The following is a 16,613-nucleotide window of genomic DNA, read 5'->3' on the forward strand; positions in this document are numbered from 1 at the left end:
TCCAATGGGCCAGTAAAGTGTCCTGGAATGAATTGAAGTTAGAAAAATTGGAAGAACTAAAAATACGAGAAGAAAAAGGAGGTGTAAACGGATAACTTACAACGGTGGCCTGATGACGGATCGCCTGGGAGATGAATAGTGCGTCCTGGTTGGCTATGGTGGTGTACTGCGTCAACTGCAGGTTGGACATTGTAGCCCCAACCTGCTCCAATAAGTCCACGGCGAACGGTGCCATGTCCAGCCCAAGTTTGGGATGAAACCAAGTCTCAGCAACAAGCCAGTCCACGATCGGCTGGGAAGTACTGAAGGCTACTGGACGCTTTGAGAACTCGACCTTACGACGAATCGTCAAGGCCCGGTAGACCTCCTCCCTTTTCTCCCGACCACTCTCCCACGTCCGGGACACCATTTTGGACCGCTCCTTCCGCAAGATCGCTTCTCCTTCTTCAGGCAAAGGTGGATGGATGGGGAGCACGGGCGCTTCCGGAAGTTCCTGGGCAACGAGTTGGCTTTACTCGGAGGACTCCTTAGCCAAGCGAGCATCTTTGGTCTTGGCCTTCTTCGCTCCCTTTGCGGACTCACCCGCGCCAGAGTCCGCGGTCCTCTTCCCGGATCCTTGACTCACTAGCAGTTCCTGCTCTAGGCCGATTACCGGAGGGTGAGCAGGGGGGAGCAGGACAATTTCAGCGCGAACCAACGTGATAGGGACCATGGCTGAGGCCTCTTTGACAGAGTTCGGTTCCAGCACCAAACCCCCAGGGATCGCGTCCATCGCCTTCGATTTGGGCGTGCCTTTAGCAGTTTTCTTTGCCGAAGCCCTGGCTTTGGCAGCCCAGGCCTCAAGGGCATGCTTCATCTTCTCCACTGGATTGGACATGTCGGGATCTTCTGAAATGGATAAACAGAAAGGGAATGAGCAAAATAAACAAGTCAGGATAAGTGAGTAAAAACAAAGTTAAAAGTACTCTGGGATGAACCCGTGCCTAGAACTTGGACTCGACTCAATTCTCCTAAGGCGAAGGAATGGACTTGGTCTCCCATGTAATCCAGGTCCAGGAAGTTCCAATATTGAAGGAACTAGGGCGAGTACATGAGGATTTCCGGATCTACAACGATGGGAGATGAAGGTCTCGTTTCTCCATCAACCCCGAACAGGGGGCCTCGATAAACTAGTCTATCCCTAACTAAGTCCCCAACACGGAGAGCATAAGTCAAAAGCAAAGGTGAATTACCTCGCCCATACACTAGCACTGGGAGTCCCCGTGTTCGGTTGGGCCTCGTCGAAAAGGGCTTCCAGCTCCTCGAAGGTGGCAATCTCCCTTTGTTGAGCCTGGTCCTTCTTCCTTTTTGCTGCATTCACCAGGGCTGCGGCTTCCACGGCCTTGATGTGCTCGAGGGCCAGCTCTTCCCTCAAGGCCGGATCTTTCTCGCATTGTCTCCCCCAGAGACTAGGGGCCCTGATCGTCTGGGTGGTCTCCAGCATCCCGACCACCCAGAGGTTCTCAGTGTTAACATAGCCCCCTACGTCCAGGTCCTCTGCGCTTAGCGTGGAGTAGAACTTCTTCCGATCCAGGATAAATTGGATGAGGGGAGTCTAGGCATAAGGTCTTGTCATCCAAGGCAGTAAGTTGAAAACGAGAAATAAAAAGTGAAACCGAGTTAGACTATGAAACGAGAAACTACTTACCCACTTGCTGGAAGTCCAACGTTAGAGTGAGGTTCTTATCCAAAAGAAACACGGATGTCATGAACCAGTAGTGTCTGACATCTGGGGGGGGGGGGTTGCTTCCATGAGCTAGTGGGAGCCGCGTAGTTTCCATGGGGCTTTAGTTAGTAGAAGTCATCCAAGCTCTTGTCCTTGGCATTAAGTTGTGGCTCAAACTTGTAGAAGTACAGCACCTCTGTAGGAGTCGGGTCCGGGATTTGCTTCGCTATGCAAGCGATGTGCCATCCCGCAAGTAGTAGATAAGCTTAGGGCAAGAGTTGGAACGACGCAATCCCCACAAACTTGAGGAATTGCACGAAGTAATCATGAAGCGGGAGAGTAGCTCTCGCGCAGATGTGGCCTACGCTCTAAGCCCTGATTTCGCCCATGGCGTTGTGGGCTTTTTATTCTTTTCTAGCCAGGCGGTTGCAAAACAACCCAGAAGTCGACTCAACACCCAAATGCTTCTCCAGGGCGTACATCATTTGATAGTTCCGAAATAAGTTCTTCACCCCGTCCATCTCCCACATGTTGCCACTGGGAGCCTTATGTCCTAACAGGGTGAAAGGGGCTACTTGAACGTGTTCTTTTGAATCGATGGTGACACCAGAGGTCATAGTTGGAGACCTGAGAACAAAAGGAAGCAAAACAAACCAAGCATTCAACACCAAAACCCAAAAAATTCGATTAAGGTACAAGGGCTCTCCTATGAACTGCTTGGAGGAGTCCCCTCAGGATCGGATCCGAGATCACCAAGGATCCGTAGGATCCTGATCAGGAACAAATAGGAAGGGTTCTTGCTAAAGTTTTCCTAAGCCGGCCTATTGCCGTCTGTCCCGGGACAGCTTAAACCTGAGAAGATTCGAGATGGCCCAGACAAATTTTTCCTCGCCTACTCTAACGCACCCAGAGCCACCCTAAATAGAGGAACTGGATCTAGCAACCTTATGGCTATACAAACAACTTGACGATATGATAAATGCGAGAAATTAAAAGCAAGAAGTTAGGAAAACTTACTGAAAAGGACTGGTCGTGAAGAATGGTGTGTATCCGGTGGCAATGACGGCAGAATCCCCGTTTTGAACAGATGAAGGCGACGCAGAAGTTCATCTAGTGGACAGGCCGAGGTCGTCTATTTGGGCAGAGGTGCAGAGATCAGGCACGTGGGAAATAAATGACGGTGAAGGTGAAGTAGCTGCTGGTAAATTTCATCAGCGACCTCGGACATAAAAGGTCCCTTGTGCAATTTCGTTTTGAGAGTGTAAAAGTTTGAAAGGAGAATCTATAGGTATTTATAAGAACCGAGAGGCTGTTTTTGATCTAACGGTTCGGCATGATCCCACCCATCGGACGATCTTGGATCGTGCAGGGACATTGTTGGCCTACTCGAATACTGGATCACGGTTACCCAAAGGTGCAATCCTCGCCGCCCCAATCCAATGGCCCAGAAAAAGAGCACCTCAAAGGTCATCCCATCCAACGGTCCTCTTTGTCGCTGGGATCATAATGGGGTCATTCGTGCGGATGGGACGCTTCGGAAGTCGAGCTGACGTTTAAAATGCCAACACGGTAACCAATAGAATATTTTTTAACCCTTCAAGTTCGAGTGCCATCGATGCGCCAGTCGCAAGAGGACACTACGCACTTCACGATGAAGTAGAGCGAAAGGGGGGCCTCCTGGATCCTAGTAAATGGACCGGGCTTTTCAAATTCGGTACGAGACATTGAAAAAGATTTTCACTCGATGATCGTTCAGCAAGCAATGCCCCCCATCAGTGGACCCGTCGCCTTGGAAATGAACTGGGAAGCGCTGAGCTGGTCTGGGAGGGAGACAAGCCTCCATCGCGCAAGCCCAGATGAAGGCTTGGGGGGTAATTGTTATCCTCGTTTCTTCCAAGATATACGGATCCACACTCTAAGTCTATGGGCCGCCTTCCAGGGAGTTAAAGCCCAGATCGGGCCCAGTAGACGAAGAGAAAACGACTATTGGCAGTCTAAGTCTCGGAATGGCCCATAAGGGCATCCGGGAGAATAATCTAGGACCATCACCGGGGCATGTTGCATAAACCCGAGACCGCGTGCCGGGATGTCTCCCGAGATGCAGTAACGAGGTCGCAGCTCCCAAGCCTGAGATTGGGCCGGGATCGTTGTGGATGAACCCGAGTCCTGGTAAACGAACCGGGACCCTGGTAAACGAAGAGGGATGTTGGTAAACGGACCTGGGTTAGTTGGCCGAATTTGGCATGCTAAAGTACCCCCAACAGTGACATCATCCCAAGAAGCGTGGAGCTGTGTCCCCACAAGTAACCTACAGAGGAGGCTACCTCGGGAATGTACCTTGTTGGTTCAGAACTACGTCGCCACTCCACTGGCAGATCTTGTCCCCTAATCTTCCTCATAGCCCATAACATATGACTGAAGCACCTATTTGTCGCGAGTCTTATAATGTGATCATGTATGGGCTGCCCAATGGACCTTGGTTAATATATGTTTTATATCTCAATCCTTTGTATTGAGCCTCCATCAGAGAGCAAACAATATTTACACCCTTATTGGGCCCGGATTAGCCCAGCCCAAGCCCAGCGCACTCACTTGCCTATAAATATGAATAGTGGTGCTCTGAGGAGGGGACACCAGATTTTCTCTTGTAAGCAATGACTTTGCTAAAACTTGTAGAAGACACCATTGTCAAAAGCACTATAAGCTATAATACAACTGACTCGTGGACTAATGCTCTTTAACACCCCAACCACGTAAAAAACCTTATTTGAAAATTCTAAATAATTTCTTCTTATGCTCTCTTATTTTTTATAATTCTAGTTTCTGAAAAACTCGGGAAACATTTTGGTGCTTTCATTGAGAGTGTAAGAAAGCTTGAGTTGATCTTGAACATATGCAACAATGGTGAACACAAGACACACCACTTTCGACCTTACTAACCAAGAACAAGGAAATGGAGAGCCACTGCCTAGCCAACCTCTTCCTCAGAACCAACCTGAGGAAACACCTCATCAGATGTCCCAACCTGACAAATTGCAAAACTGTGAAGGTGGAGCAGATTATGAGGAAGATTACTATGAGGAAGAGTAGGGAAATGAGGGGGAATGCCATGATCTCGAAGCTGAGGGTCCCGCGATCCTAGAAGAAGTAGACCCTAACTAGGAGGACCCGGAGGTGACCAAACTAAGACAACAAGCCCTGGACCAAGAAGCCAAGATTGCCGAACAAAAAGAAGCCACTCGACATATACAAGAATCCCTCCAGGCCCTGCAAGCTTTCATAGCTACCCAGGGATTGGCGGCTAGTCCTCCAGTAATTCCGTCTCTGGGAACACAACCACCTGCTCCACAGGCTAGGAATAATGTGTCCGAGAATGTGAGGCTGATTCCTCCCCCGGGACAAGCTCCCGAACAGGGCCCGACTAACCCGGCCTAGGAGAAAGGGAAGGCCAAAGTGGCTAACCTTGAGAGAAAAACAAACCCTCGGAGAAAATTTCCTCCTGTCCAGAAGGCAGGGACCAACCCACGACCACTCCCTAGGAAAGAGAAGGTGCATCCAGTCCTAGGACAGGACCACTCGATCAATCTGCAAAGGATGCGTCTGCGAGGTATCAGGCCCCAGCCAGCCCCAGGGCAGACTAGCTGGGAACGGTTTTTCAGCCCAAGCGCCTCCGTGAATAAAGATCACCGAGGATGCCAACATGATGACGAGCCAAACACCCTTAGCCCAGGGGATGACACGTCCTGGGTATACCTACACGACGGGTTGAACACTCTAAAGGAGCGGGCCCGTAAGGAAAAGATTTGCCCCCGAGGGGGCGATTTGAGAAATAATCTCAACAACAGAAGGAACGAGAAAGTTCCACTAGATGATGGTACGGCTAGACAGTTCATGGAAAAGCTGGCGCCTTAAAAGAGGTCATGGGTCGCCTGGTCCGCTAGCAGGAGGGAGGAGACTCCGACTCCGAAGAAGAAGAAAAGGAGCCCTGCGCCAAGCACATCTTGGATGTGGTGCTCCCCAAAGGGTTCAAAATGTCAAATCTACCTGCCTACACTGGGAACACCGACCCCAGAGATCATCTATCGCGCTATAATCGGTTGATGACCGTAGCCCACGTTTGCGACAACGGCAAGTGCCTCTGCTTTTCGATTACTCTAGGCGGACCTGCAGATGAATGGTGGAAGAGGCTTAAGCCACGATCCATCCAATCTTGGTCCGGACTGCAGTCAGTATTCCACAAATAGTTTGTGGCCTCCATGAAGATGGACATGCAGATCAGTGCCCTCGCAAACATCAAGCAGCTCCCCATGGAGACGTTGAGGGCCTACATCCAACCTTTCATCGAGGAAGCCTCCAAAACCAAAGTGGACGATGGAAAGTGCCTGGTGGCCCTACAATCCGGAATTCGGGCTGGGTCTCCCCTCTGGGACGACATGCAGCGCAGCAAGGCGGCCACCCTTGAGGAATTCATAAGGAGGGCGCAAGGCTTTATCAACTGGGAGGAGGCCCGAATCCAGGCATTCGGATGGCAGCCAGCCCCTCAGCCAAATGCCCAAACCTTTTCGAGATACCAAGTGCAGCATCTGGCCTAGCAGTACCTGACTCCCCCAATAACGCTAGGATCGACAGCTACGCCTGGAATGACCTTTGCTGCGCCTGCGGTCTATGGCCCTGCATCTTCAAGATGCGCCCTGGCCTAGTCTACCCCTTTACCTGGGTACGAAGTTGCACTAGTCGGGTACAGTGCTGCTCCCGGTGGGGCCCAGCCATCCTAGATAGAGGGAATCGAGGCAAGTGTGAATCCCTCCCGGGGAAAGACGTTCGGGAAGGGACAAAATCGGTTCGAACCCTCTAAGAAAGGCAAGAGGGGCTACGAGCCCCAGTATTCGGATTACACCAACCTAGTGGATACAGGGGAAAACATATACTTGGCCATAGAAAAAACGGTTCATTTCCATAAACCAGCCCCATGTTCAAAAGAGGGAAGAACCAAAGGGACACCAGCAGAAGGTGCGTGTACCATAAGGAGGTGGGCCACACAACCGAAGAGTGTCGGCAACTGAAGGACGAAATCAAAAATTTGATCAAGCTGGGACATCTCCACCAGTGGGTCAGGATGCCCATGGGTGTTCCGGGACTGTCAGTAGTCCCCGAACATCCCATGATCCCGGTCGAGCCTGGAGCGTACCCACCTCCCAAGGGAGGATACACGAAGGGCCTGGGAGCACAGGCCCCTCAAGGGGACCCCGCTGTGCAGGAGCCCGGACCTGGAATGCCTTACCCCGCCGGGGCTGCGCCCCCACGAGTAGATGGCCACGTAGCTACCATCTCGGGTGGGCCCCATTTGGGAGGACCGTCCCGGAATGATCAAAAGCACTTCCTCAGTGAACTTGATCACGACCAAGAGGTATGCACTTTGGTCCAAGCACCGTCTCAACGCCCAAAGTTGATGAACCTCCCCATCACCTTCACGAAAGATGACGCCCGCAACATCCATTTCCCACATCATGACCCTCTGGTCATTGATGCCCAGATTGCTAACAAGATGGTGTCCCGAGTGTTGGTGGAAGACGGGAGCTCCGTCAACATTTTGTTCAAACCTTCCTTCGTCGCAATTAGCTTGACTGAGGTAGATCTGGCCTCATGCCCAACCCAGATCTACGGTTTCAATGGAGATTCGATACTCCCGATGGGAAAAATACAGTTACCCATAACTCTGGGGAACGAGACCCAAGGCTCGTTCAAATTTTGTATGTTTGTAGTAGTGGACTGCCCCACCGCGTACAACATCATCTTTGGTCGGCCTGCACTGGTCGACTTAGAGGCTATCACCTCCATCCGCCACCTCTGCATGAAGTTCCCCTGCGACAACAGAGTGGTAAGAACAGTCCGGGGAGATCAGAAGAGTGCCCGGAAATGTTACCACATATCTGTCCAGCCTGTTTACATGGTCCGTGAAGAACCTTTTCGGGAGGAAAACGTCGATCCAGTCCCACCTCCACCCAAGTCAGATGGATTGTCCGGGAAGAAGACGAGCTGGACCCCCGGATAGGGGAGGACCGCATACTGGAGCCCATGGAGGAAATTGAAGAGGTGTGCATCAGCGACATCGACCGGAGCAAGGTAATCCAAGCCGGGTAGAACCTAAGTGCAGAAGTCCAGGCCGCCATCATCGCCTGGGTAAAAGAGAATCAGGATATCCTGGCCTGGTCTCATTCAGATATGACCGGGATTGACCGCAATATCATCTGCCACACCTTAAATATCGACAAGGATGCGACCCCGGTCTGGCATAAATGGAGACCCCTAGGGGCAGAAAGAGTCGAAGCTCTCAAGCTGGAAGTTGAAAAGTTGCACTCGATCAACTTCATCCGAGAAGCTTTGTATCCCGTGTGGCAAGCCAATCCGGTGCTGGTGCGAAAGCCGAACGGGACTTGGAGAACGTGCATCGATTTCACTGACCTCAACAAAGCTTTCCCCAAAGATTGCTTCCCGCTCCTTTAGATCGAGAAAATGGTGGACGCAACATCCGGCTACGAAATCTTGAGCTTTATGGATGTCTATTTAGGCTACAACCAAATCTCTATGCATGTAGCGGACCAGAGACATACCAGCTTCCAAACCGACAAGGGGGTGTACTACTACGTCATCATGCCCTTTGGGCTCAATAATGCCGGAGCCACATGTAATGCCCCGGATTCCCTATTATGGTTTAATGGCTGGATTAGTAGGCCGGGAGGGCCATAGCTGTTTAATTATGCCATTAGATGTGTTTATGCATGTTTATGAGAATTATATTATAATATGATGTTAAATGCATGCATGTGAGTCCACATTTGTGTACAGGGGTGCTTTGGTAATTTGGCCCGTTGAGGGTATAATTGTATACTTGTTTGTATATCAATGATATATTGTGAGACCACATTATAATGTGGATTGGTTCGAGTATTTCGGCATGAGACGATCTTTAAACATGATTTATCGGTTTGGTCATAACAGGTTTTGAGCTCGGGGCTCGGGGTGAGTCTCGGGGTGATATTAATGATTATAGTGTTACCAATAATTTTAGGGTAACGGGATATGAATTATTGGTGTTTGAGGATATTGAGATTAGCGGGAATTGGGAAGCGTTAATTATGATTAACGGGATAAGAGGGAAGTACCAATTTTACCCTTGAAATGGTTTTAGAGGCTTTAGGTGGCTTAAGGGTATTTTGGTCATTTGAAGGGATTTATATTACCCTTTAGTTGGCTGTAGAAGGTTATAGACTAAAAAGAACAAAAACAGGGTTTCTCTTCCTCTTCCCCGTACATCACTCTTCTTCATCTCTTCTTTGAGGTTTTTGAGTTCTAGGTGGGGATTCAAGCTAGGGAATTCAAAGGCTGGGTTGGTGGACTTGGTTTAGCTGGTGAGGGAGGCTCAAAGCTAGTTTTAAGGTGAGTTTTGGTCATTGAACTCAGGTTATACTCTGTTTTCCTTTTAGTTTTCAGCTCATGGTTTTTGATGTAGAAAGTGGGAATCAAAGGGAGTTTTTGTGTAGGTTTGGTTGGGATTTGATGAGGGTGAGTTATGGGTGATGTTTGGGGGTTTAATTGTGTGTTTGGAGGAGGTTTGGAGTTGGTTTGAGAGGAAAAACACAGGGGAGAATTCTGGTGCGCGTGCTGCCTTTTTGCCTGTTCTGGGCTGGGCGTCGCGACGCAGCTGTGGTGCGCCGCGGCCCTTGGCGTTTGGCAGGGAAGACCCCTTTCTGTTTGGGGGCGCGCCGCGGCGCAGCTGGGGAGGGCCGCAGCCCTTAAGGTCATTTTTTGCCAGAATGTGGTTTTTAGCTTGGGGATTCAAACCTTAGGCCTCGGGGTTGAACATAGTACCCGGTTGGGTAGTGTTTGGTGTCCCGAAGGCTAGACTTTGGTTTGGGAACCCTCAGTTATCATTTTTATTGATGAATCCTATATTTTGGTTATGACCAGGTGACCGTCAAGGAATTTAAAGGTTGATCGTTCTCAGGGGTCGTTCATATAATAATTCTCACTTGAACCAGAGGTAAGAAAATAGAGTATGAATACAGTTGCACCCTGTATAGGTATATGACTTGCATGGTTTGATATTGAGGCATGTTGGTTGATATATGTGGACATGGATTTCATATTAAATGCTAGTGAACGCTGATTACCTGTTTATGGAAATGACTAGTCAGGGATCGACTCTAAAGTCGATGAACATGCATTGAATGGCGCTATGTCATTAATGCAGGACCAACCCTAAGGTCGAAGAACTTATAAGCGCTTGCCTGGTCTAAGACCAGATGTACTTAGCCAAGGTATATGACCCCGGTGACTGTTTGTCACATGGCTAGGGGACGTTGTCCACAGCTACGACTCTAGAGTCGGGAGGAAGGTTATGTTGGTGACCAATCACCATGCACCTGTCCTGATCAAACTTATGAAAGAACTACTTATCAGTTAAGCCCTGGTGACCCTATCGTCACATGGCTAGAGGGAGCTGTACCCATCTTTTGTGACTTTTGCCACTGTCACCTATCTGTTATGGACTGATAGTCCTGAATGGTTATTATGATCATTGTTGATATTATGTCATGTTTTATTATGTTTTCTTGCTGGGCCTTGGCTCATGGGTGCTATGTGGTGCAGGTAAAGGGAAGGAGAAGCTTAACCAACCCTGAGTGGAGAGCTTGGGCGATGTGGTGTACATATTGGGCCACTTGACCACCACGGTCAAGGAGTTCTCAGAGGGACTAGGGGTTTACCCTATTTTTGCCGCTTAGGTCGGCGGGGATTGTAAATTTGAAACTGTAGCGACTCTTTTGTATTATGAATAGCTTGTAAATATTTTGAAAGGCTCATGAGCAGTTTATTTACTTAGTGAAATGTATCCTTTCCTTTTTACTGGTTTTCCACCTTAGCCTAATAATAACACTTAGATCACGTTTTTAACCAAAGGACTCGGGTAACGAGTCAAATTTCCGGTTCACTGTTCACCGTAACTGTTCTGGGGTAGCCAGGGCGTTACACCACATATCAGCAGCTAGTCAACAGAATGTTCCGAGCCCAGCTAGGATGGAACATGGAAGTCTACATCGATGACATGCTGGTCAAATCCAAGACCTCCAGGGAACATTCTGATGATCTGGCCAAAGCCTTCGCGATGATTCAAAGGTATGGGATGAAGTTGAATCCCAAAAAATGCACCTTCGGTGTGGCGTCTGGGAAGTTCATGGGGTTCATAGTAAGCTACTAGAGAATAGAGGCCAGTTTCAGACAAAATCAAGGCACTGATTGAGATGCCCTACCCATAGTAGCACTAGGATGTTCAGAGCCTAACTGGGCGGATAGACGCTTTGAGCCATTTTGTCTCGAAGGCCACGGACAAGTGCATCCTGTTCTTCAATGTCCTTCAGGGAAGCCAAAGGTTCGAGTGGTCAGATGAATACGAACAGGCTTTCCAAAGGCTAAAAGAACATCTGGCCCGATCACCAATATTGGCGAAACCAGTGGAGGGAGAACTGATGTACCTCTATCTGGCCGTGATTGATCACACCGTTAGAGCCACATTAGTACGGGAGGATGGGAAGGCCCAGCTCCCAGTCTATTATGTAAGCAAAAGTTTATTAGGTGCGAAATCACGATACCCGCTAATCGAAAAGTTGACATTTTTCCTGTTAATCGCGTCCCGAAAGCTTAGGCCTTATTTTCAAGCCCATACGATAAAAGTACTGACTAGCCATCCCCTCAGACAAGTGTTGCAAAAACCTGAATCATCATGAAGGCTCTTGAAGTGGGCCATGGATCTGAGTCAGTTCGACATTGCGTATGTACCTAGAATATGAATCAAGGGGCAGGCCCTGGCCGAATTCATCGTGGAATGCTCCGGGATCACTGAAGAGGACAACCCTGTGGATCGCACAGCGCCCTTGCAGAAGGTTTTCATAGACAGAGCCTCAAATGAAAATGGAGCAGGAGCCAAAGTCATCCTAGTGTCACCACAGGGACACCAGTTGCAAAGCACCCTGTGTTTCCAGTTCAAGGCTTCGAACAACAAGGTTGAACATGAGGCCATGTTGGCCGGACTGCGCCTGGCCCGGGAAGTAGGGGCCGCAAACCTGGAGATCTATAGCGACTCCCAATTGGTTGTCAGACAAATCTCAGAAGAATACCAAACAAAAGGGGAAAGGATGGTAGCTTATGTGACGCAGACGTGGGAGATACTTCAATCTTTCAAGAAGCACTCCATCCGCCAGATCCCAAGGGAACAAAACGTGTTTGTAGACACATTGGCAAAGCTGGCCACGGATGCCGACGCAGAACTTTTTGGGCTGGTCCTGATCAACCATCTTCCCACACCAAGTATCCATGCCCCCACAATCAATGCTATAGACTACTCCATGTTCTGGATGGGACCCATCATCCAATACCTAACGACCGGGGGGTTGCCCACGAACAGAGCAGTAGTCAGGAAGCTTCAGTACCAGGTCCTCAGATACGTCATGATGGACAGAAAACTCTATCGCAGAGGGCTATACATGCCATACATCTGTTGCGTATCCGGGACCAAAATGAGTGCAATCATTCACGAGGTGCACGAAGGTTTCTGCGGAGATCATACAGCCGGACTCAGCTTGTCCAAGAAAATCATGCGGCAAGGGTATTTCTGGCCAACCATGAAGAAAGACTGTGTTGATTACGTCCGCAAGTGTGAACAATGCCAAAGGTACGCGAAGATCCCACGAGTCCCCCAAATGGAAATAACTCTGATGACAACACTACAGCGAGTTCAGAGTTAGTATAATTGGAGGCTAATTTTCCATCGCAAGGGAGAGGATTGTTGAGTGATTTCCCTGAGGTTTTTAATGAGCCAAAACAGCTATCCCCTTATCAAGGAATTGATCATAGAATTTGTCTGCAGCCGGGATCGAAACCAGTGAATATGAGGCCTTACTGATACCCTTATTTTTAGAAAGATGTGATTGAGAAGCTTGTCTAGGAGATGAGTGACATGGGGTTTATTTGACCTAGTACTAGCCCGTATTCTTCACCCGTTTTATTGGTAAAAATAATAGATGGTTTGTGGCGGTTTTGCATTGATTATAGAGCACTTAACAGGATTACAGTCAAGGACAAGTTCCCAATACTGACTATAGACGAGTTATTAGATGAGTCGGGAGCTGCTGAGATTTTTTCGAAGTTGGATCTTCGGGCTAGCTACCATCAAATTATAATGAATCGCAAGGATATCGACAAGACCGCTTTCTGCACTCACGAAGGGCACTATGAGTTCGTTGTCATGCCTTTCAGCCTTACAAACGCTCCCTCGACATTTTGTCATTGTCTTCTTTGATGACATCCTAGTTTATAGTAACACGGTTCAAGATCATGTCCACCACCTCCGCTTAGTGCTGCAATTGCTCAAGGCGCTTAGCTATTTCGTCAAGGGTAGTAAGTTCCATTTCTTCCAAACAACAATTGAATATCTTGGTCACTTTGTATCTTCATAGGGAGTTAGAGCTGACCCTTCGAAAATTATAGCCATGGTCGAATGGCGAAGGCCAAAGATACTTAAACAACTCAGGGGCTTCCTCGGCCTCACATGGTATTATCGAAGGTTTGTGGTGCAATATGCGACCATTGCAGCTCCCTTTACGGAAATGTTGAAGAAAGATAATTTTAAATGGATCTCCGAAGCTACCTTAGCTTTCGACAAGCTCAAGCAAAAAATGACTGAGACTCTAGTTTTGCGACTCCCTGATTTTTGCAAAGACTTTGTTATCGAGACAGATGCTTCAAATGTGGGAATCGGAGGGGTGTTGATGCAAGAAGGACATCCCGTAGCTTTTTTCAGCAAAAAACTTGGGCCGCGGTTTGCAGGAGCATCTACTTACAGTCGTGAAATGCGTGCCATTGTGGAAGCTGTAACAAAGTGGAGGCAGTATTTTTTAGGCCGCCATTTCACCATTTTCAAGGACCATAAAAGCCGTAGAGAGTTATTGGCACAAGTTATTCAGACCCCAGAACAACAACAATTTCTTTGTAAGTTACTAGGTTTTCATTTTTCTATCGAATACAAGGAAGGCACAATGAACTCAGCGGCGGATGCTCTATCGCGAATACATGAAGGGGTCTCATCTTCTATATATATGGCAGTTAGCTCGGGTTGTTTTGAGTTCTTGGAGACTTTGCGAAAAGAAAGTATCACTTGCCCAGACCTTAGAAAGTTGCATAATCAGTGGGAAAGTGGAGAATTAGATGCTGGAATTTATACAATACGTGAGGGATTATTATACTATTGGCACAAATATTTCATCAATGAGCATTCTATTTTGAAGTCTCAACTCTTGCAAGAATTTCATGCTTCTCCAAGTAGGGGTCACGCTGGTGTCGAAAGATCTTATTTGAGATTGGGAGCTAATTTTTACTGGTTGGGAATGCGTAAGGAGGTGTGCCAATTTGTTCAGTCTTGCTTTGTATGTCAAACGGTAAAGTACTCACCCACAGCTCCCTATGGACTTCTTCAACCACTAGAGCTGCCTGAGCATATTTGGGAGGACTTGGCAATGGATTTTATCGTTGGGCTACCAAGTTCAAATGGGGTCACTAATATTTTGGTCTTCATCGATCGATTCACTAAATACGCTCACTTTGGAGCTCTCTCAAACCACTATTCAGCCACAAAAGTCGCTGAACTTTTCATGAATATGGTGATTCGTTTACATGGGTTGCCGCGTATGATTATTTTAGACCAGGATCCCATCTTTACGAGTGCTTTTCGGCAGAAATTATTTGAGTTGATGGGCACTAAACTCAAGATGGGTTCAACATATCACCCACAAACGAATGGGCAAACAGAGGTTACGAATCGCTATTTGGAGCAATATCTTCGCGCTTTTACAACAAAGAATCTGAAGCAATGGAGCAGATTTTTATCTTGGGCGGAATATCATTATAACACCAGTTTTCACTCCTCAATCAGGATGACCCCTTTTCAGGCGGTGTATGGCAGAACCCCACCAACAATTCCTTCCTATACGTGAGGGGCGACGTCCATTCAGGCAGTTAAGGAAGACCTTCTTTCACGAGATGACATCCTACACCAGCTGAAAATCAACTTACAGCAAGCTCAACATTGCATGAAGCAGCAAACTTATAAGAAGAGGAAAGATATTCATTTTAAGTTGGGTGATTTGGTGCTCATCAAGTTGCAGCCATCTCGGCAAACCACAGTTGTTAATCGATTAAATTCAAAGCTATGCCGCAGGTACTTTGGCCCATTTCAAGTGATCGATAGAACATGCCCAGTAGCGTACGCGCTCAAACTTCCACTCGGTAGTCGTATACACCCAACATTCCATGTCTCCTTGCTCAAACCATACCATGGAGCAACACCCCTGCAATATTTTCCTTTACCTGAGCTGAGCGTTGCAAATCATCCACTTATGACACCCTTGGCAATTTTGGCTACACGCATTCAACTAAAAAACAACAAGAAGGTACGGCAAATTCTTGTTCAGTGGACTTTGAGTTCATTGGAGGATGCCACTTGGGAATATTTTTCCACATTCATCAAGCTGTATGATTTGGCCAACCTTGAGGACAAGGTTGTTTATGGGGAGGGAAGCAGTGTTACACCAGCCCAACCCGATAGCCCAATTCCTTTGGACCCTGATGTTATTGAGCACCAAGACTTGGTTACAACTCAGCCCATGATGGAAAGTCAGCCCAAAGAGACTATCGCCAACCATGAAGAAGGGAAGAACGAAGGTGATACCAGCAACAGGAAAGTACGCGTGAAACCGTTTTGGCTGATGGATTTTGTGATGCTCTTGGAGAGTTGAGAAGAGAGAGAGAGGGGGATCTTGTAACAAATTTGGTTATTGCTTAAGGGAATGTAATAGGAGTATAAATAGTTTTCAGTAAACAATGAGAGGATTTAAGTTGTTGAATAGAATAGCATTATTGCTTGGGGAGATTTGCTCTATCTCGAAGAGGGATTTATCAGAAAGTTACTGTAGAAGCTCTACATCTATGGCATACTATAAATACCGTAAAACATATTTTAATAATTTCTCAATTATTTCCTTTTTCTCCCGCTTTCCCTCGCTTTCTTAGAACTAGCGCAAAATATAGAAGCATTTCTCTGAAACTGGCAAGAGAACTACATTTAAAGATTCATCCAGTATTCGAAAGTTGATTTTGGGTTCTTCCCTTTAGGGGTGAACTTTTGGCCCGAAAAACCCAAAAATCCACAATACCCATCCAACCCGCACCAGCAAAATCCCTTTTTTCAGAAAACCCCCATTTTCGGATCGGATTACACCCGAATCCGAGGATAGTCGGGTCAGGTTTGAATTTGCAAAGCACATATTGTCGGATTCGAGTATAATCCGAATTTGAATATTTAAAAAAACACTCAGGTCACTCATCTCACTAACTCTTGTTTCAAAATATGAAGCCCTAAAAAAATATTTGCGCATTATCTCTCTCGACTCTCCTAGTTTCCTCTCCTACTATCTTTCTCTATCTCTCTCTCACTTAGCGGTGCCGACTTCACCTCTCACCCACTCCCCTAATCTGCTTTCCGCCTGGAAGCCCAGCCTCGCTATCTTCGTCGACTGCTCCCTCTCGCCAGCCACAAGCTCTCGTCTAGCTCAAATTCGCTAGTTGCAACCCTGCCGTGTTTTCTTTGTCACGGCTGTGATTGGCTGAGTGCTTCAAGTGAGGTGGCGGTTGTGAGTGGTCCAAGACTTCGGGGGGATTCTCCTCCGACTCCTTCTCAAGCGTCGCCGGATCGTAGAACTCATTTCTCAGGTCACCCTTCCTTGTTCCCCAATTTCTTCTTTCATTGTTTCTTACTGTGTGTTTGGTTGTTTGCAATATAAGAAATATTAGGTTTGTGTTG

At 47.7% G+C, this 16,613-nt stretch overlaps 1 protein-coding gene across 1 annotated transcript; it reads left to right on the forward strand.

Moving 5' to 3' along the window:
- Nucleotides 1-14,844: 14,844 nt before the first annotated feature.
- On the forward strand, nt 14,845-15,549 carry LOC133791649 (uncharacterized). The gene has a single exon (XM_062229569.1). The coding sequence runs from the start codon at nt 14,845-14,847 to the stop codon at nt 15,547-15,549; it is 705 nt and encodes a 234-aa protein (XP_062085553.1).
- Nucleotides 15,550-16,613: the final 1,064 nt, after the last annotated feature.

This window comes from Humulus lupulus, chromosome 7 (genome assembly GCF_963169125.1).
Source record: "Humulus lupulus chromosome 7, drHumLupu1.1, whole genome shotgun sequence".
NCBI lineage: Eukaryota > Viridiplantae > Streptophyta > Magnoliopsida > Rosales > Cannabaceae > Humulus > Humulus lupulus.

Excerpts from the sequence above, each read along its gene's own strand:
- LOC133791649 (XM_062229569.1), top strand. The coding sequence starts at position 14,845 with ATGAAGCAGCAAACTTATAAGAAGAGGAAAGATATTCATTTTAAGTTG.